Below are 21,093 nucleotides of genomic sequence, written 5' to 3' on the forward strand. Positions count from 1 at the left end.
CTATTTCTTTGGGATTAAAGTATAAACTGAAGACCAGCTGAGACATCCAGCTTTTGAACTGAACTAGAGTCTTGGATTTTCCATTAGTAGGCAGCCATTTTTAGACTACCTGGATAGCAGCCTGTAAGTCACTTTAATAAATCCCATGAATGGATGATGGATGGATGGATGGATGGATGGATAGATAGATAGATAGATAGATAGATAGATAGATATTAACTAGTACAGATAGGATGAACATATAAATATATTAGAACTGATACATACAATGAAACACACACACACACACACACACACACACATATATATATATACATATACATATATACATATATATCTCCATGGGTATAAATCTATCCATTGGAGTCTAGTAGGATCACCAACGGATACTCAAAGTGGATACTTAATTGAAGACAATGACTCATCCTCCTGAGCACTCATCAGTAACGAATAGTTCCCCAGGGGAGGGCAGGGAGGGCCCCATGAGCCTGACTGCTGGCAAGTCTAGTCTTGTGCAATCCCAGTTCCTACAACCACAACTGCCTACACCACAGCTGGTGCTAGTTTGTTATTTCAATGGCTGTATCACCTTCAGAAGATAGCCTTGTGCAACCTTTCTTCCTGTCACCAGGCTCTCACATTCTTTCTTCACCCTCTTCCACAGTGCACCCCAAGCCTTCTGGGGGTGGTATGGATGTTCTGTTTGGGGCTGAGAACTCAAAAGTCACTTTTTTTCTCAATATCTTGAACAGCCACGAGTCTCTGAATTCACTGGCACTCACTGCAAAGAGAAGTTTCTCTGGTCAAGACTGAGAAGTGCATTTGTAGGTATAAACAAGCATTTAGAAGGCAGTTTGAAGGCAAGCTAGTGACAGAAAATGAATCCAGATGCACAGGGAAAGGTAATAGAGGTGGTTTGTGTAAAGAATGGAAAGCAAGCAGGCAACATTTTCTATCCTCATATCCCTAATGCTTCTGTAACAATATTCATCTTTGTGTTTACTTCATGCAACTGAAGGGCTAAGAATGTCGCTCAGCTGCTTGAATACTTGTTTAGCAAATGCAGAGCCCTGGGTTCAATCCCCAGCCCTCCATTAACCTGGCGATAGCCCACACCTGTAATCCTGGCACTTGGGAGGTAAAGGCAGGAAAATCAAAAGTTCAAAGCCATCCTGAACTACATAAGTTGAGACCAGTGTCTGGAATACAGGAGGCTCTGTCTCATTATAAGAAATAGATCTTTCTCAATACTTCTGGTAGGATGGCAAATTAGAAGCCACAACACAGAAAATCGAGATAGTTGCACAATAAGTTTTGGTTCTGTAGAGGTAAAAAAGATGGAAGGGCTGAGAATTGGAGCCCAGCTGCAACCCCATTCAGATACAAACCACATAACCAAATTAAGCTGCAATCTTACTAGAGAGCTTCAATCCATACTTGTGGTAGACACAAAAAAAATGCCCTCCTCAAGACACATGCACACTATTTTCTCTACCCTATAAATATGCTAAGACAAAACGACAGTGTCTACACTCTAGGGGGAAAATGTCAGCAAACTACGTGCCTGACGAAAGACTTTTCTTCAAAATACACAAATCCCCAAATTCAGTGAGAGAAAACCACACAATGAGTTGTGTTCCTGGAGGGTGGGATGGTCTACAGGTAAAGATTTGGTCCTCAAGATATGGGAAAGTTGGACTGGAGAGATGGTTCAGAGGCTAAGAACACTGACTGCTCCTCCAGAAATCCTGAGTTCAATTCCCGGCAACCATATGGTGGCTCATGAGTATCTGTAATTCGATCTGATGCCCTCTTCTAGTGTGTCTGAAGACAGCTACAGTGTACTCATATAAATAAATAAATAAATAAATAAATGTTTTTTTAAAGTGTTATGAAAGCATTTTTGAAAAAATGGGGAAGTGCTGTGGGGCTCTGTGGGACATTCTTAGGTAAGTGGAGATGTGCCCTTAAAGTGGATTGGAGGACCTCACCCATCCTCTTCATCTGCTTTCCACATAAGGATAGATTCCCTTTTCTCAACCTGTGGATCATGAACCCTTTAGAGACTGGGCAACCTTCTCACCACGGGAATCACTTAAGACCATCAGAAAATACAGAGGTTTATACTATGATTCATAACTGTAGCAAAATTACAGTTATGAAGTAGCTACAGAAATCATTTTATAGTTGAGGGTTACCACTACACGGGGAGTTGTATTAAAGGGCCGTGGAATTAGGAAGGTTGAGAACCACTGACTTGGGCTGTGCCATCTATGCCAAAGGAACTGAACCAATGGAGCTACCCAATGTTGGACTCCAGCTTCCAGAGGGTGACTGAGATAAACAGCTCTTTACTTCATAAGAAGTCTGCGTCTCATGTCTCAGTGCACTGACAATGCTCCCTACCATGTGCACACACCAAACAACGGAACCTCTTAATGTGTATTCTAATGTAAACATTCATAACCATTTCTCCAATCTTCAGAGGGAAGGGGCTGGAGAGATAGTGCAGAGGCAGTAAGTGCTTAATGCTTATCTTAGTCAGGGTGACTATTGCTGTGATACCAGGACCAAAAAGCAAGTTGTGAGGAAAAGTGGCTTACACTTCCACATAGCAGTTCATCATTGAAGGAAGTCAAGATAGGAACTGAAACAGGGCTGATACCCCCGTGGGGGTCTTGGCTCACAGGTGGAGAACTGATTTTGAAAACAATGTGACTAGCATGTGTCACATTGACATAAAACAAACCAGAACACCCCCACCCCAAAAAAAAAAAAAACTAACCAGAACAACTATCTTGAAAAGGATCCCAGTTCAGTACCTAGCATCCATATCAGATGACTAATAGCCACCTGTGGCTCCAGATACAGAAAGACTCCAAACCTCTGGGCATATGCATACATACTGACACATATAATTTAAGATAAAACTCAATCTAAAAACAAACACATCCATCCTGTAATCTTGACAGTTGGAAGGCAGAGATAGAGACTAGAGGCTAGCCTGGGCTAAATGAGACCATCCCTCAAGAGTGTAAAATAAAACATACACCCATACTGTAGCTTTTAAGCACTTGATAGGTATACTGTAACCCATATTACTAAACAGGTTAGGTATCGAGTAAGGAACTAGAGGAGAGTGCTGACCCCAAGGAAGAGAAAATAGTACAGAGACAGAGAAAAGACAGGAATGAGAGGATGAAATGGGGAGAAGGGTGGATTAGAGGGGTAAGAAAGGGAACATAGAGGGGGATAATGACCACTAAGAGCCATTCACTGGGTCACTCAGATACTACTACCATAGAAGGTTTCTAAAACACATACATATTTGAAAGAAATCTAAATAGTCACCAAATAATGAGGAAGACAGGGCCCCAACTAGACATCTTTCCCCCACCAAGTAAAATGCCAGGAATGGGCTACATCTAGTCGAGTCATTGGCCAAAGAGGTACTATGGAAACTTCTAAACATCAAAGGCTATTTCCAAGGCTACTGTTTGCTCTCCACAAACTGATGGCTTGCCGAAGACAATATTTATAGATCTCATAGAACACAGAGAAATGGAACTGGTGCCATTATCCCTACTGACTAATGTTGCTGGTACGGGAATATACCCTGCACACTACCAGAGGAGAGAGGCAATGCCAACCCAGCATCAAAGCCTGAAGCCTACTGTGGTGATCTGGGTCCATGATGTATGGTAGTGCAACAGTGGCACGAATGTTTTGGAAGTAACAAACTACTCTCCAATTGGATTTAAGGCACAAGATGGAACCCATACCTGACACTGCTCTGGTCACCAAGAACCTGAGACTTGCTAGATGATAGGCTTAGGGAAAAACCAGATACTGTTTTTCTACTAAAGGGATGTAGCAATATTACTACATTCATAGGTTACTCCCAATGACCTTCTGCTATACACGTCAGTGCTTTGGTCAGCCATTATTGGAGAACTAAGCTAGAGACCCACAAATGGCCAAATGTGGGCACTGAGAAACTTTGGAACACTCAGTTCTAAATAGGGTGTTTTGATTAAACTCCTCCCCTCAGGGCTCAGGGAGCCATGCAGAAGAGAGGGCAGGGATATTGTAAGAGATGGGATGGACGACACCAAGGAAACTGTCTCCCAGACACAACAGGACTGATGCATATATAAACACACAGAGACTATGACAGCACGAACAGGGTCTGTACAGGTTCAAAAGGAATGGCTCCCAGTACTGAGAGGGGGAAGCAGACATGAATTCTCACCTCTAACCAAGAAGCCATCTGCAACTGATGCTCTCTAGCAAACGGAAAAACCATTTTCTCCAATCGAGGCTCATTGGGTTTATTGACTCCACTGAAGGGCAGGTCCCATACCTGGCAATAGATGGCCAGCACTAAAACTAACTCAGTGCTATTTCTGCAGACTTTTTGTATCATCCTGTTTTACTGGTCCTTTGCTTGTATGATCTGGTGAGTTTGTGGATTTTGTTTGTATGTACATTGCTTCTGGATTTGTGTGGGGTGGTATTTGTTCTTCCTCTCACATGTGAAAGGGCTTGTTGGTGGGGAAGACTTGGGAGGATTCAAGGGAAGGGAAACCATGATCAGAATATATTGGTTTTTTTTTTTTTCAGTTAAAAACTATGAAAAGGAGGCATCCTTTTTTTTTTTTTTTTTTTGGTCCTATTAGCAAGACAGCAGCAGCAGCAGATTGAAGTCACTTTTCTCCTAATGCTGTTGTTTTGTTCTCGTATGCTGAATGCTAATCACTTTTTTTTTTTTATTGTCCTGCTTGTATTCCTGTTTTCCTGATATAAAGCTTGTGGGGCAGGGTAAGGGGCAGCAGAAAAACAGGCTAATGTCCTCTCAGATAAGTCTGATAGCATTCTAGAAACAGAATCTGTTGCTTTAACTGAAGTGTTTTGCGAACCAAATCAAGGCACTGTGGAAAAAAAAAACTAAGTCTACCAAGGATGATGATGATTTGTTGAGGGTAGTTAATAAGTGTGTAAAATACATTATATACTAAAAGTATAAAATTTAATGTGAAGCTCCACAGCACCTGTTCTGAGTCCAATTCTAACTGTAGAGTTCATTTTGTATAGATTTTGGGTCTGGCTAATTTTGGTCTGTGTTGTCTATACTTATTTGCAAGCCTGCTTATAATAAAGTTTATAAAATAAAAAAAAATGCCTTTACAGGATTTACCCATAGAATAAAATGAAATATCAACCTCTTTTAAAATAAAGAAATATCAACCTCTTTTATATAAAGACTTGTAGGTTAATGTCTATAGAAAATTTCCATGTCTAGCAATAAATGTGGTAGTTTCAATTTATCGATATTGAATATTCAATATACTGAGTGGTACTATTTGGAGGTGTGACCTTGTTGGAGTAGGTGTAGCCTCCTCCTAGCTTCCTGGAAGCCAGTCTTCTTCTATTTGATTCAGAACAAGATGTAGAACTCTCAACTCTTTCTTTAGCACCATGCCTGCCTAGATGCTGCCATGCTTCCCACCATGATGATAATAGACTGAACCTCAAAACCTCTAAGCCATCTCCAATTAAATGTTGTCCTTAATAAGAGTTGTCTTGGTCACGGTGTCTGTTCACAGCAATGAAAACCCTGAGACAATAAGTGAATGAATAAATGGGGAAAGTCAAAGAAATGAAATTACGGATGGCACAACAGAGGAATCTCAAAATAATCTATACAATAAGAACGAGACCCAAAACTCTGATTCAATTTAAGTAAAAGTTAAGAAAATGCAAATTTATTTCTGTGACAGAAAAGTTAGTGCTGGACAAAGGGGTCTGCTGACTGGCTGAAAAGGATGATTGTAAAAAAATAAGGAAGATTTTAGAGGTGGTGATTACTATCTTGAGTGTACTGATGGTTTAAGGGCGTGAACATGACAGAAGTTAGCAAATTGTGTCCACGTTAAATGACTGGGTTTACTATACACCCTTTATTGGAACAAAGCTACCTAATCAAGTACCCGTGATACTAAAAGGTTGTATTAGAACATCACCACCAGATGTGGTTCAGGGTTTTCTGGCTGACTTGTAAAGACACGGTCAGTAAAGCAGGGACGGATGCGAGAACTGTATATGTCCAGTCTGGTCACTTAAGCGGGTATAACTGTCTCTGGAATGAAAACAGCCAACACCTCAAGAAGAATTGGAGGAGGGATACACGAGAATGCAGAAAAGAAATATTATCCTTCTCCCTCGCGCTCAAGAGGGTACCAAGGGCCAAATGCATCCCCAGTAGTGCGCTTTGTAGTTGTAAATACAGGTGAACAATCTGGGTCTAAAGGAATTGGAGAGTGGCAGTTGTTTTTGTGGAGGAAGGTGGTATAGCCCACATGAAAGATGGAACGCATAGTCAAGATGGAAAATACCCCAGTAATCAGAAACCACTTCACCACAACTAACAGGGAATCGGAGTCTCCAACCCCGGCGTCTTTCCCGGAACTCCCGGATACACGGATCTTATCCACCTCATCTCCTTCTTCCGCCCGGAAAGGCTTCCTCCACCTACACTAGGAAGACTTCTGTCCCAGCCACGGCGCACTCCAACGCAGTGCGCAGCCGCGGAGGCGTCGCTTTACGGCCGGAGGAAGCGGGGTGTAAACGTGTGGCGCAGAATGGGTTTAGGAGAGGCAAGGCTTTTTTGCGACAGGGCGTAAGTGACGACGACGGTGGTGCGACAGCTGCTGGAGGGCCGAGGAGGCGGGTTTGTGTTTCCAGGGCCGAACCAGGATGTGGGGGGGCGCGGGTCCTGGGCTCGGGTAGCTGAAGGCCCTCAGCTACAGCCATGAGTGAAGGGGATCGGCGAGGGGGAGGTCTTGGGCGTCTTTGGGCGGTGGGTGGCTCCGAAGGGCTGACGGGCCGGAGAGCCGGCTCTAGGCCGGCAATCTGACCCGTGTCTTGCCCGAACTCGCAGAGCGGCGGGTCCTGTCCTCGCCATGAGGCCGCAGCAGGCGCCCGTGTCCGGGAAGGTGTTCATTCAGCGAGACTACAGCAGTGGCACGCGCTGCCAGTTCCAGACCAAGTTCCCCGCGGAGCTGGAGAACAGGGTACGCAGCCTGGCTCCTTGCCCCTGCCCCTGGGGAGGGTAGAATCCCTGGAGCGGGAGGGAGTGTCACACAGTTCTGGAGCGCTTGAGACCTTCAGATCCAAGCAAAAGATGTACGAAGAAGGCACGGTCTAGTATTTGGAAAAAGATTGCTAAGGCTAATGCTCAGAGTACAGTGATCTTATAGAACTTTAGGATGCACGCTACCCCGCAGTCCACCGAAGGGTGTCCTTAACAGGACCCATACACACACAGACAGGGTTATTGATTGACACCTTGTTGAGGCATACACGCACACTCAGTTATTGACATCTTGATGAGGCGCTAATTCCTGGAACTCCAGGCCACCTCATACCTCTTGTGGTAACCTATATCGTCATTCTCATGACTGGTATCTGTGGTCATTGTGCCGGTCATACAGTTCAACTGAAAAGGTTTATTAGTGCTGTCCTTGGTAGTCTAGACAGGCCTTCTTGGAACCTGAAAAACGTACTTGGGCTGAGGCAGGAACGACTAAGGAACTTGTAGTTGAACCAACCCTGCACTCTCAGTCATAATCACTGGGAACTTCCTGTTTGCCTTGCATATCAGAACGGTCTTGGAGCTTAGGTCCTTTGGGTAACCTTGTAAACAAAGATTTGTTTACCGTTCCTTCAGATTTAACAGCACCAAAAATCTACATGTATTCTTGTTTCTACCCAGTGTGATTCTTTTGTTCTTTAGTCATATCACTCAGATTCTGTTTCCTGTTCATAAGTCAGTTTCTAGAAACTGAGCCAGGAGGATGAGGAACTTTGAGGTAATTAAGCATGGTGTGGGCGTGGGGCTAAGAAATGCTGGTTGTGGACTAGGTGGGTGGAGATGAGTCTGTGCTAGAGAAATGTGTACCGGCCATTAAAATCAGATTGTTGGTTTGGGTGTGTAACTTAGTGCACAGAGTCTGTTCTTTCCAGGTTGAAGGTCCAGGGATCTATCCCCAGCACTAAATATTTAGTCAGGCCTACTCCCAGCTACTAGAGAGTCCAAGGCCGAATGGTTGCATGTTAATAGCTTGGAAAAGGCGGGGATCCTGAAGCCATAATTCAGTGGTGGGGCCACTTATCTGGCTTGTGTGGGTCTGGTTTCATTCCCCAGAAGTGGCCGATGGTTAGGGTTCCTTACTTTATTCTTAAATTTGATTTATGGCTGTAGGCAAGTTAGTGGCACAGTTGCCTTTCTTGAACTGCAAATTAAAGATCAAACAAGCTTTGAAAAGATTCTGTGTAAATAGCTTGTGGTCCTGGACACTTGTAATCTAGCACTGGGGGCCAGAGGCAGGAGGATCCTGAATTGTAAGCCAGTATGGACTGCGTAATCAGACTCCTGTTTCAAGGAGAGTGGGGAAGGATAGGACAGCAGGTTTTGATGGACTTGTTTGTGACTTGCTGTTTAAAGGCCTCTGTTGGTTTATAAGTCAGACTTCTTTCTTTATTGAGCCAGATATGTGTGACATGAGGTATCACCCTGTTGTTGTGTATGGTAAAACCTTTCCTTAATGATCGTAGGTTAAAAACCAGGTGGAGTCACACACACCTTTCCAGGGAACTGATGTGAAATTCTGCCGTCCAAAAGTGGCACTTCATTGATTTGATAAACCAAAGAATTGCTGTGGTACTGACCACTGTACGGCATGTGCCTTTGACTATTTTAGTGTTGAATTAAACACTTATGTAAACAACTTGGAAAAGCTTTATGTATATGTGTTGCTCAGACGTTCACGTTTTCTTGCCTTTGTGTCAAGAAGCTGAAAGACTTTATTCTCTGCTAACCTGGAAACACTGGTGGGGATGCTGCTCTGCTGGCAGGCCTGGCTTGCATTCTGTGGGAATATCACACTGGTCAGTGTAACAGAGAAAGAAACTAGCACGAATGTCTCACATTACACTGTACTTGCTGTTTGAGAGCACAGAGTTGTCAGCTAAGCAGTGCACTCCCCTGCCTGTTACTGAGTGATGCTTGATGCTGGTGAGCTCAGCCCTCAGGAGTTCTTCAAGTGAACCTTTTGTTGTCGCTTTAGCCAAAATGTAAATGTTCTAGTCACACTTGGTCTTCTGAGAGAAGAAAATACAAATGAACTGTGGTAGAGACAAATTCTACTTAGTCTAGTCAGCAGAAATAACCTTTGACTTTACATTGCATTTGTGATCACTTTAGGCTTCAGCAGTGTGTATTTCAATATAACCAAACTTCTGAGAAAACCATCCCTATTTCCATTTTAAATGGTGTTATTGGGTCTTTTTTCTTTTTCTTTCTTTTTTTCTTTTTTTCTTTTCTTTCTTTTTTTTTTTTTTTTTTTTGTTGTTGTTGTTGTTGTTGTTGTTGTTAATTTGGGTCCATTTTTGCACATCTCCAAATTTCCAGTACAGTTTCTGAATTACTATCCAGAGACCTTTGGAGAACTGATTACCTTAATACGCTTAGACATAACAGATTTTAAAGACTCTGAATTTGTTCTCTTTGGCATGCTAATGCTGTACTTACCCAAGTACTGAGTGTGAGCCAGAGGGAGGGCAGTGCAGAAGAAGTGTAGCTGGCGTGTAGCAGATAGCGAGTGGGCACCCACTGCGGCCACCAGGTGCCGGCTGCACATGTTGTATTTCTGCAAGGTGGACGCATAGGTTCATTTGTTCTGATATCACCACAAACAGGGAGGGGCGCACGGAGCTGCTGGTCACCATGGCAGCAGGCAGCGGGAGTTTTCACTCTCATAGTCTTATGGGGCCACTGTGTGTGCACCATGAGCTCAGAACATTATGGAGCTCATAATTGTGGAATGCTGTTTGCCCTAACTACTCCCATCTATGCCCCCTCCCACATTCTTTTATATTAACTTTTTAAAAATCGCACAGGCTGCCTATATGCATGCACTAAGGCTGGCGTCCAGAGCTTTGTACCTGCTACGTAAATGCTCCAGCACTGAAAACTCAGTTTTCTTATAATATGCTTTTAAAACAACTTTATTCCTTTCCATCTTCATTCTTTAAAAGGAATCGCTGGCTACAGATTTATTAAACTACCCTAGATTTGCCTCCATCTTGCAAACTGTAGGACTCTGATAATAATAATCTAGTCCAAAGGGCAATTTCTAGATCTAGAAAGGCAATTTTAATGTGGAAGAAATAAGGTAAACCTGATTGGATCTCATTGTTTTGAATTATGTTGTCTATAAAATGTAAACAATGAAAGAATTTATCAGATCATAACATTGTTGGTGATGGGCTGTTAAATGCTCACTGGCTATCTGAAGGGTTAGATTAGACATCACTGGACTCTGCTTGTTTTCAGGGTAGGGAGGGGCACTATGGCTTCTGTCCTCAGTGACTTTTTTTTTAAATGTGTGTGTATTGGGGGGTGCGCTGTTTCGAGACAGGGTCTCCCTCTGTAGCGCTCACTGTACTGGAATTCTCTATGGAGACCTGCCTGGCCTCAAACTCACAAAGATTCGACTGCATCTGACTCCCAGGTGCCGAGTTAAAGACGTTCAACATTGTACCCAGCTTTCAGTGACCAGTCTTGACCATATCTTGAAGTAGGAGGAAAATGGGGATCTGGCCCTGAGCACAATGTTCTTGTCCACCATGCCCTTGTATTAGTAACTAAGGGCAAAGCAATGATTGCCACTGGTTCAGACCCAAGAGCTTTTAAGAGCTCAAGGACGGGATCATAAAACACTATCTACTTTCAAAATTATTTCTTGGGTTGGAGATAACGGCTCAGTGTAGAATGCTTGCCTAGCATGTGTGATACTCTGGGTCAGAATGATGGTGTCAGATGAAATGCTCTACTCTGACATTTAAAATTTGAGGATAAAAGAAATTTGAAGTCTACAAAACATTGTTAGAAGAAGAAAGTAAAAAGTTAGTAGGGGTGGAGATAGAACTCAGTTTTTAGAGTCCTTGGTTAACATGCAGGAAGCCGTGGGTTCTGTCCCTTGCTCCACGTAGGATTAGGTGCAATAGTGTATGTCTTTAATCCTCAAAAGATGGAGAAGACAGAAGGATCATGGCCTTTAAGTCGTCCTGTCTTTAGCTATGTAATGAGTTTGCACCAATCCCTGACATTATTAATGATACTCTACTATGCTTGCAGACAGGAGCCTAACATAACTGTCTTCGGGCTGCAGAGATGGTTCAGTGGCTAAGAGCACTGACTGCTCTTCCAGAGGTCCTGAGTTCAATTCCCAGCAACCACATGGTGGCTCACAACATCTGTAATGAGATCTGATGCCCTCTTCTGGTGTGTCTGAAGATAGCTACAGTGTACTTATAATTAATAAATAAATGAATGAATGAATAAATAAATAAATAAATAAATAAATAAATAAGAATAAATAAATCTTAAAAAAACAAAAGTTATTTGCCTTATCTTTTAGGGTTTGTTTGGTTTTTGGACAAAGTCTCATGAGCCCAGGCTGAACTCACATTTACTATATAACCAACGTCTTAGTTACTTTTCTATTGCTGTGAAGAGACATCATGACTGGGGCAACTTATTTAAAAAAGCAATTAATTAAGGGCCTTGCAGTTGAGAGGGTGAGTAAGTGGGCTCCGTGACCAACATGGTACAGAGTCTGGCAGCAGACAGGCAGATAAGGAGCACCAGCTGAGACAGAAAAAAGCTAATGTGAGTGGCCAGAGTCTTTTGAAACGTTGAAGCCCACCCCCAGGGACACCTTGAACAAGGCAGTATCTTCTGATTGTTAGCAAACAGTTCCACCGCTGGTGACCACACATTCAGACATGACTGTGCAGAGCCATTCCATTCAAGCCACAGCCGGGATGACCCACCTGCCTTGGCATCCGAATGCTGCAATCACGGCGTATGCTTCCATGCCTGTCTATTGTCTTGTAGAGTTTGGATTTTATCAAGACAACAAGGTATATCTGGTAGCAAGCAATGAGTTGACCATTTTTGTTTCTAGAGCTTATTTTAAAATATTTTCTTCCCTACAGATTGATAGACAGCAGTTTGAAGAAACAGTTCGAACTCTAAATAACCTTTATGCAGAAGCAGAAAAGCTTGGGGGCCAGTCATATCTTGAAGGCTGTTTGGCTTGTTTAACAGCATATACCATCTTCTTATGCATGGAAACTCATTATGAGAAGGTATGGCTACATTTATGTTCAGAAAAATCTCTTAATATCATGAAAGAAGATGCGTTTTTATGTATTAACAGTTGATGTAAACTTCAGAAACATTTATAATAGTGATTCAAATTTTGTTATTGCTTTAATGTTCAGAGCACATAGGAGTGGTCCCTACGTATTTTTGAAACAGGTCAAAATGTGTATGTCTGCTTGGGGTGACAGGCCAGCGTTCAGACTCTACATGTGAAGTTAATGTAGAAAATCTGTATCTCTCCTTGTCTCCAGCTTTTCGAGAATCTTTTTATTTTCTTTCCCAAAATTTTCATTTTCAATCATATCCTCCAACTTGAGGTTTTTCTCCTCTTTCCAGCTGCCTACCAGATGTAGAGTTGCTGGTTGTCAACTTAAATGTTCAGAATGCAAACTCCCCGTGTCCCTGTCCCGATCAGTAGCCCTCTGGCTGTGAGACACCATGAGGGAGCACAGCTGTGAAGAGCTGCAGTTTCCTGTGTTCCCCTTTGTCACCAGGTCACGGTGTTGTCTGCCATCGCCTCTGTCAGTGCTCCCCAATCTTCTCCTAGACTGCCCCGTGCTGTCCTGATGCATTTTTCCTTGCTCTTCGATGTTCCCGTTTACTTCCCACTGTCTTTAGAAAGCACAGCCTTACTTCCCTGCCACTCCCAAGTCATGACTTCCTTCTTTCCCCAGGTAGGATTCTCCTAAAGCTGAAGTCCGGTTGCCTTTCTAGCTCCATCTCCCACACCTTCCTTCACATGTTTCAACAGACAGGCCAGATTCGAAGTGTAGATTTTATCTCTATAGCAGGAGCCACTCAGATTTCTCGCAGAGCACAGATATCAGGCAGCACTGGTTCTAAGTAGGCTTTGGGTATGTGGGGAAAGAAAGAGTGTGGGGATGGACACAAGTTAGGGAGCTCCACAGAAGTCCAAGCTGAGACTGCTTGGATTAGGAGCATGGCGATGTGGGTGGAAGGAAGGGAATGATTTCATAGGATATGCTGATAATAGAACCAGGATTCGGGGAGGAGCTAACTTTAAGAAGGAGGGGAAGTTGAATTCCCATCGATAACAACATGGAGCTCCAGTGGTGCTCTTAAGGAAACACGTTTCTGCCAGTGATGGTAGGGTTACATCCTTTGGAGTGATCATTGTAAGAGGGAGTCAGTAATTAGGTACCAGACAATTAGTAATTGGCTACAGGATCTTAGATACATTCATTTCTTGGAGGTCTCTCAACTATAAAATAGATCTTGGAATTAATATATTGCCTCACATATAGTAATGTTTAATAAACATTTTCTTGAAGTAGATTTTTTAAAATATTTTAATGCATCTATATGTTGTATTGCACACAAACACATGCCAAGGCACCGGGGGAGCTCAGAGAACAAGCTCAGGTACAGGCTCCTGTCTTCCACAGTGTGTGACTCACTGAGGCAGGTTCTCTTTCTGTTGTTCACTGCTTATCTTCCCAGCGAGCTGGCACTCGAGCTTCCTGTGTGTAAGGTGTTCTGGGTTATAGATGCTTCTGCTTCTGCGTCAGCTTCTGCATGAGTTCTGGGGATCTGACTCAGGTCACGAGGCTTGCACAGCCAACCGTCTCCCCATCCCGTGTCCTCTAGTTCCTTATGAAAAGGCAGGGTTGAATCGTTTAGACACCAGTGTTCTAAACATTAAAATTTCTTATTCTATGAAGAGGAAACCAAATATAATGTTTACACTTTATCATGTGGGTTAAATTTCTTGAAATTATCAATAATCCTTTAAAACTTGCTTGAACAATTACGCACTTTGTTGCTTAATAATATGCTATTTATTGTTTTTTTCTTCAACGAAGATAAAGACGATGGTGTTGTTTCTCCTTTGTTGCTATTAGAATTAGAGAACAATTGAGCTTGTAAGAGGTTTTCCTCACTGTCTGCTTTGTTTACCAACTAGAATGCATCCCTTCTGCCTGTGGGCTGTAATTAGAAGGACACTTGGGTGTTTTCTGCAAACGCCAAGACTCAGCCTAGCTCATACAGTCTTTCTTTTTTTTTTTTTTTTTTCATAGTCAACAATGTGTTTTACTATACATCTCAGATTTATACATTTCATATATACTTTTAAAGCTTCTTTCTAACAGCCTGTTACAGAGTCACGTTCCTAGGAAGAACAGTTGGGTAGTGTTTCATTCTGTACATAGTACACTAGTTGCGCTTGTATTGGGTGTTTGGAAATACGGTAATTTTGTTAAACATTTGGTTTGTTTGACAGTGATATCAAGTAAGAGCCAGTGAGATGCTCAGTGGATAGAAGAGCTTATGTGTAGGCCGATTACCTGAGTTGAGCCCTGGATTTTACTGGGTGACTGGAGAGAAATGACTCCTGATAGGTGTGATCTGTCCTGGCTTGGGCACACACTCATACACACATACACATACAAAATTAATTCAAACATGAATAAAATGTCATCTTAAAGTTTTTGGGACAGGTGCAGTGAGCAATGGCTGCCCATATGAACATCTTACTGTTACTAGGAATAAAGTCCAGAAGCAACTTGTATTGCCTTCTCCAAAACAGTATAAGATTTGTAATTTTCCTTTTAGAAAAGAAGGTAGTAGAGGGAGAAAGAGGAGAGAGAGAGAGGATGAGAATGGCCCATTTGTCTCTGAACTAATAGCCAGATGCACACAAATGATGCTAAAATTTAAACAGAAACTGCTTGAATCAAATAAAATGAATGCTATTTCCTTGCCAGTGACCTGTGTCACAGGAGGAAAGCTGTTTTAAAGCAACCCATTTTTAAACCTTCCATGCACACACATCTCTGCTATTACTGGTCTGGGGCTGAGGGAGACGTGGTCTCCAGTTTCCCATTCTGGTGACTGATGATTGACAGTCCTGAGCTGAGCCCGTCTGTGGGCTCCTTCCTTCCACTCGTTAATTTAGGGTTATTGACAAACTGTGAAGGTGACGCCTGAGGGGTTTGCTCATAATGACCAGGCACAGTTTATATTCTTCAGAGCTGAAAATAAGACAGCGATACTCATATTGCTTCAGGTGATTAGGTTTAAAAAGTTGTCACTTTTAGAAATAGTGTTTTTAATTTACTGAAGAGCCATGTAGATTGCTCTCTCAATAGTATCTGTCCACACCATTTTTTAAAAAGGAATAAACCTGAGATTGTATTATCTGCAAAGACAGAGTCTAAATAGCATGACACACAAACACGTATTTATGTATTTCCCTTCAATAAGAAAACGAGTTTTATATTTTAGGACAGTTCACACTAAAATATCTCAGTTGTAACATCTCCCTCATTTATGTCATTTCCCGGTGTATCGGCACTCCAGTCCCTTGGCAAACGTTCAGTGTCCGGTGCTGCTTTGTTGCATTTCCTGTCTGTGTTGTGAGCAGGTTTGTACCCTCATCATTTTCTCACAGTGAAAACCTAAGGAAGTACTGTGTAACTAAAGACTAAATCACTGTCCTTCTGAATGGGGCTGTGCTGACTTTGAGCCTGAAGTGGAGCATGTAGCTTCTTGACTTTAGAGAAAGCCACTAAGATGTTTTCTCTCTCTCGGAATTGCCCTTATTAAAGCTGAGGATTTGGCTGTTTCTCAAAGTTCCTTTGTGTCCTGTCTGGGTCTTGTCTACATTTGTTTTGACTTTTACAAGCTTAATACTAAATTTATAATTTGAAGTTCCTGTCTAGGAAATAAGAGCGAGCTACAGAGTATCAGTGTATGCAAACATAGAAATGATTCACGACATCTGTGATCAGAAACCCCACAGCACTGACGACTGCTTTACAAAGAAGCCTCCCAGCAGAGTGACAGCTCCCTTTTGTTATAGGCCAAGTCATTGTGGGAAATGGCTGAAAACACACAGAAGGCAAAGTAGTTCTTAAGCAGGAAGACCGAGAGCAAGCCTCATTAGAAGAGGCCATCTTAACTGATGGCAGTGTATTTGTAGTAACAGGAAAGTGTGTGTGTGAGTGACTTAGTCCTGCAACTGAGACAGAGGTGAGGGGAAAAGGGTTGCTTCTCGATGCATGTGTGTGCATTTGCACTGTATCTTGTGTACAGCTCATAACAGCCAGATAACCCAGACTTCTTTGCCTTACAGAAATCAATATGACTTGCATTGAAAGCCAACTCACTGTCTGAATATTTTGAGATCTAGTTAACACTAACATTTCAGATGACATCTGTTAAAAGCTGTGGTGTTTCTTTCTGACAGGTCTTGAAGAAAGTCTCCAAATACATTCAAGAACAGAATGAGAAGATATATGCTCCCCAAGGCCTCCTTCTAACAGACCCCATTGAGAGAGGACTTCGAGTTGTATCTTTTTAGTCCAGATCAGAGGTCTAAATATTTCTAAAAACAAAATCATGATGGCCAGAGAAAATTTAACTTCTCCTCCTTCTTATGTGTGCCCTCAGAACGTTCATGTGAATCATATACCATAAACATCCCTTTGCCAACATGTCCTTAAACCATGTCCTTCTGAACTTTGCATTGTGCAGGTCTCTGAATTGTTTATATTCTGGTTACTGTCTTCTTGGTTCTGAGGGCGTCTTGTAAAAATGAAGCTTGAAGGAGTGATATGTCTCAGCTACAGAGACTGTGAACACCAGGCCCCTTTGAAATGTGTGGTGAGACTTGTCATCAAATGAACCGCAGTCCACAGGTTCATCTGGCTGTGGAGTCCGTGTTCAGTGCCAGTGTGTTCTTTCTTTATCTCTGGCATACTGTCCATAGTTTAGAGGCAGGAGGCCTTGAGAAATTACTAAGTGGGTTTAGTCAATAAAGTTGCAAAACCTGCACTTACTTAATAAGTGAAGTAATGACTAAATGGTTTTTAACCTCGTCACATCATCCTGGCCTTGCGGGTGATAAATTCAGCAGTTTGATTTTACTCTGCAGCAATGAGTTTTTTAAGGCTCCTGAACCCTCTTCCACAAAAACATTCTCATATAATCTGGGGGCATTTTTGAGTCCCTCAATCTCTATGAATTCTCAGTTGTAATCTCCTATTGTTACAAATACAAAATACTTTACAGAGGCTGGAGAGACAGCTCAGTGGTTAGCACTGGCGGCTCTTACAGACTCGGGTTCGATTCCCAGTACCCACATGACAGCTCACAGCCATAACTCCCAACTCCAGGGAATGTGACACCCTCTTCTGACCTCTGATGGAATTCTGCACACACACACTGTGTGTGCATCCATGCAGACAACATACACAAATGAAAAGAAAAGACTTTGCAGTGTTTTAGAAGTAACTGCTGTCGTCATTGCAGATAATTTATTAAACTGTGCAAAGCAGACAAGGTGAATCTGCACAAACCAGACTGTGCATATTACCTTGCAGTCGTCTGTCTCCTTCATGTGTCACATCCCAGTGTGTTTTCTTAGCGGCCATGCTGCTCAGATTGAAATCACCATCTATGAAGACAGAGGCGTGAGCAGTGGAAGATAAAGCATAGAATAAAGGTGAATATGAAACTGTGTGTTCTATTACAGTTATAAAACCTTAGTTATGCCTGACTTCTTCCCCTGCTGGTAAGTAACAGGGTAAGTCATGTAGGGTGTTCTGTTGATTGTGAACTTAAGCTAATTACGGTTCACTTTGTATTTAAATGTGTATGTAGCTCAAATCTACTTGGTTAGACACTTTAGTTTTTAGTTCCCCCTCTGTTATCCTCAAGCTGGTTGTTTTTTGATACTTAGAGAGGAGTTAATTTGGCTTTTGCTTTAATACTTTAGATGTGTCCTAGCCTCTTAAATGTTTGGTATTACATATATCTGAACCAGCCCAGAGATTTTTGTCTTTATGCCTTATTTTTAAGGAAGCCCAGGGACATTTCAAGAGGGAGAGTAACTTCAGAGCCTTTGGCAGGAACTTTACCTGGAGGGTACAACATGGATTTCACTCCTTTGGCTAGAATGTTAATATTCTTTAATAAATAGAAACAAATTAGTTACTGGTGATAAAGACCTGTAGTCAGATGCTGCCGAGTCTAAGCCTGTGTTTGTCCAGCTCTTAAAGGACAGAAATGGTACTTCCTGCTCCCATCCATTTCAGTTACACATTCTGCTGCACTTCATGGGTACTTCTGGTACTGATTGACAGGCAGCAGAAGACAGAATGTATACAACACACACATCTTCTAGGACAACAAAGCTAGCAACCACTTCTGGGCTCCTCCTCGGCTGGATGTTGTACTAACAGTGGTTCATGAATCTCACAAGGCCTCTACTTCACAGATGAGCAAACTGAGATACAGCTAGACAGAGGTCAAGGTCACACTGCTAATAAGTATTGGATGAGCTCAAGACCCCTTGTATGCCATTTGTCCTCAGTGATTGCAGCAGAATATACAGAAAGGACAGGTCGTATGTCCTGATGTTAATCCCTTCTCTTCAGTGCCTTTCTTGAGAACCCGTTTGTCTCCTTTCATTTATTGGATCTGATCAATCTCTCAACATTACAAACTGTAGTGTTTGAGCTCTAGTTCATGTGTCACCTACAGTTTTGAAGCCAGAAGTCTCAATAATGACTGCCATGTGTTTTATTTCCTTTACAACTTCATTTTTAACACATAGCATTAGTTGTCCATACATTTCTCATGTGCAGTTTCCAAACTGCTATTTCTTACATTAGCCACTGGGAACCCAGGTTTTTGTTACGTGCCACTGAATATGTTTATCATTTATGGCTGCATAAATTTATGATATACACTGAAATATGTATATCATTTATAGTGACATGTCATAGCCCATTTGTCATGACTCAGCTTGAAATTTTGAAATGAGAAAGCTTTGCACTTGGAACTTGTAGATAATTTCATGAATGCAAATGTTTTGTTCTGTACAGTGTAGTTTTCAAAGTTTTGTATTGCTCACTTCCAGGATCCACTGTTGGGGATGATTATAAACTAGAACTTACTCAGTTTGACCTTTTAAAAAAGTCTACGAAGTGTTTGTAGGTTGAAGTATTATGAAAGGGGAATTAGCATGAAATCAGAAACCATGGGAGGCTGTTAGAGCTTTAGACAAAAACTATGTCGCCCTTTTCTAATATTGTGCATCTGTATTAGACACAGATGTTCTCTCTAGGATTGTTTATATTAGAGATGAAATGGGGTTGGAGAGATGACTGGCTGCTCCTCTTGAGGAGGACATGGAGCGTCCCCAAGGCTGTAACGCTCTCCCGGCCTCCACAGGCATTGCATACAGGTGGGACACAGATGCAGGCAGGCAAAACACTGGGATGCATAAAATAAAGGTTAAAAAGAGAGATGAGATAGAATTGCCACCACAGTGAATTGGTGGGTGATAAACGTAGCTGACATTTGTTGGCACTGGAGTGATAGTACATTCTAAGTGATTAATCATCACAAATCCGCTGAACAGTTGTGTATCAGCCTAGCTCATCGTTTGTAAGGCGTCTTGAGGGTTAGTTTTTTCTTTGTTTTTAAGCATTCCTTTCTAAAGTGTTTACTTTTCCCTTTTTACAGATCCCACCTCCAGCTGGGACCTTCGCCTATCCACTGGCCGATGGCAGAGTGTCCCTACCTCCTCTCCAGAGCGTTATTCTTTTGTCTCTGCTGCCAGAGCCACGGTGCCACACCTGGAGTGACTGCTGGTCACTCAGCATCCACTTCCTGTCTCACAGTTGTGTAGGACTCTGTGATCTTTTGATTTGTTTCCCAAAAAGTACAAGGAAGCAATTCACTTTTTAAAATTCAAAGCCATTTAAAAAAACAGGCAATTGGTCAGCCCAAGGCAAAGTTGTTTTCTTACCTGACACCAGTCTCACTGGTTCTCCTTGTCCCTTGGGTCCGTTTCCTAGGTGGCTTTATAATTCCACAAGTCATGTCTTAGCTCACTTCTTCCCCCAGATTAGTAACAGGCTTTGAGGGTGTGCTATGCCTGTGGCCTGGCTAACCCACCCCAGATTCCCCAAGCTACCAGCCGTGACGTGCTTCAGACCTTATGATTGATTTCTGCTATCCAATCTCAGAAGCTCCTTGAGAGAATAATCTGTCACTTGTTTTAGTATTGCAGTTATAATTAAGGCAGTATTTAATACAATTCAGGTTATTTCTTCGAAAGCAGTTCTGCTCACGAGCATTACCTCGACATGTTGGGAGGCTGCTGTGTGTGTTGCTTGTTCATTACACCGATAAGAAGCACAACAAGCAGACGCTCGGCCAGCAGACGCCCCAGCTCCGCCCCAGTGTAATAAGCAAGCGTCCTAAACACCTAGCCCTAGTTTTGTTACAAATATAACCTAGGAGAAAAAATTAGTAGAAGTAATACTGTATGTTGCTAATTTGTACCCACTTCTAAACTCTGGTTCATAGCGTCCTCACATACAGTATTCAGGGCACAGACATCTTTTGATTGACTCAAGGAAGTTTTGGCTTCCGTGTAACTTGCAAGTTGAAGTTAATTTTTCCAGCTCTATCTCTGTATTCTGTATTGGAATTTCTTATGTCCTTTCTTTAAGGAGTTTGAGAGCACTTGTTTGGGAGAAGTTAAGCATAAGGAATGGACGAAGCAGTTACAAGTTCTTTTAGAGATATTGTAGGTGCTAATACTGGATCTTTCAGATATAATTTGCTTTCTGGGCCTTGTTATTCAGTGAACCCGTTAGATCTGTGTAATAATTTAATTGTATAACCCTCATTTGTTCCTTTAAAGCCTATACTAGTCTGTCTGCCTTTTAAACTTGTTGCAATAATGTTGCCGAAATATTAACACATTAGTAAAACTTTTCTTAAGTAAACCCTCTCTGTGTCTTAGTTGGTGTGATTTGATAAAGGATGGCCTGGCATTTTACTTGGAAGACAATATTAGAATAACTGATAAAGTATATCTA

General features: G+C 42.1%; 1 protein-coding gene across 2 annotated transcripts; it reads left to right on the top strand.

The window, feature by feature from the left end:
- The first annotated feature begins 6,684 nt into the window (after positions 1–6,684).
- Positions 6,685–21,000, top strand: GOLGA7 (golgin A7). 2 transcript variants are annotated; one of them, XM_080928709.1, is made up of 7 exons: positions 6,685–6,730; positions 6,941–7,073; positions 11,815–11,988; positions 12,064–12,216; positions 16,443–16,544; positions 17,638–17,699; positions 19,727–21,000. In XM_080928709.1, the coding sequence occupies exons 2-6, from the start codon at positions 6,963–6,965 to the stop codon at positions 17,683–17,685; spliced, it is 588 nt and encodes a 195-aa protein (XP_080784835.1). In that variant the 5' UTR covers positions 6,685–6,730; positions 6,941–6,962; the 3' UTR covers positions 17,686–17,699; positions 19,727–21,000. The 2 variants fall into 2 exon arrangements, with proteins under 2 accessions (XP_080784835.1, XP_080784836.1); XM_080928710.1 differs by lacking the exons at positions 6,685–6,730; positions 11,815–11,988 and having other exon boundaries at positions 6,749–7,073.
- The last annotated feature ends 93 nt before the right edge of the window (positions 21,001–21,093 follow it).

This window comes from Micromys minutus (assembly GCF_963924665.1).
Source record: "Micromys minutus genome assembly, chromosome: 14".
Taxonomy (NCBI): domain Eukaryota; kingdom Metazoa; phylum Chordata; class Mammalia; order Rodentia; family Muridae; genus Micromys; species Micromys minutus.

Bases quoted from the DNA above. Each gene is read 5' to 3' on its own strand.
- GOLGA7 (XM_080928709.1), top strand. From the start codon at position 6,963: ATGAGGCCGCAGCAGGCGCCCGTGTCCGGGAAGGTGTTCATTCAGCGA. The intron at 7,074-11,814 runs GTACGCAGCCTG...TCTGATTGTTAG, and splicing joins CCGCGGAGCTGGAGAACAGG to CAAACAGTTCCACCGCTGGT. The intron at 12,217-16,442 runs GTATGGCTACAT...TCTTTCTGACAG, and splicing joins TGGAAACTCATTATGAGAAG to GTCTTGAAGAAAGTCTCCAA.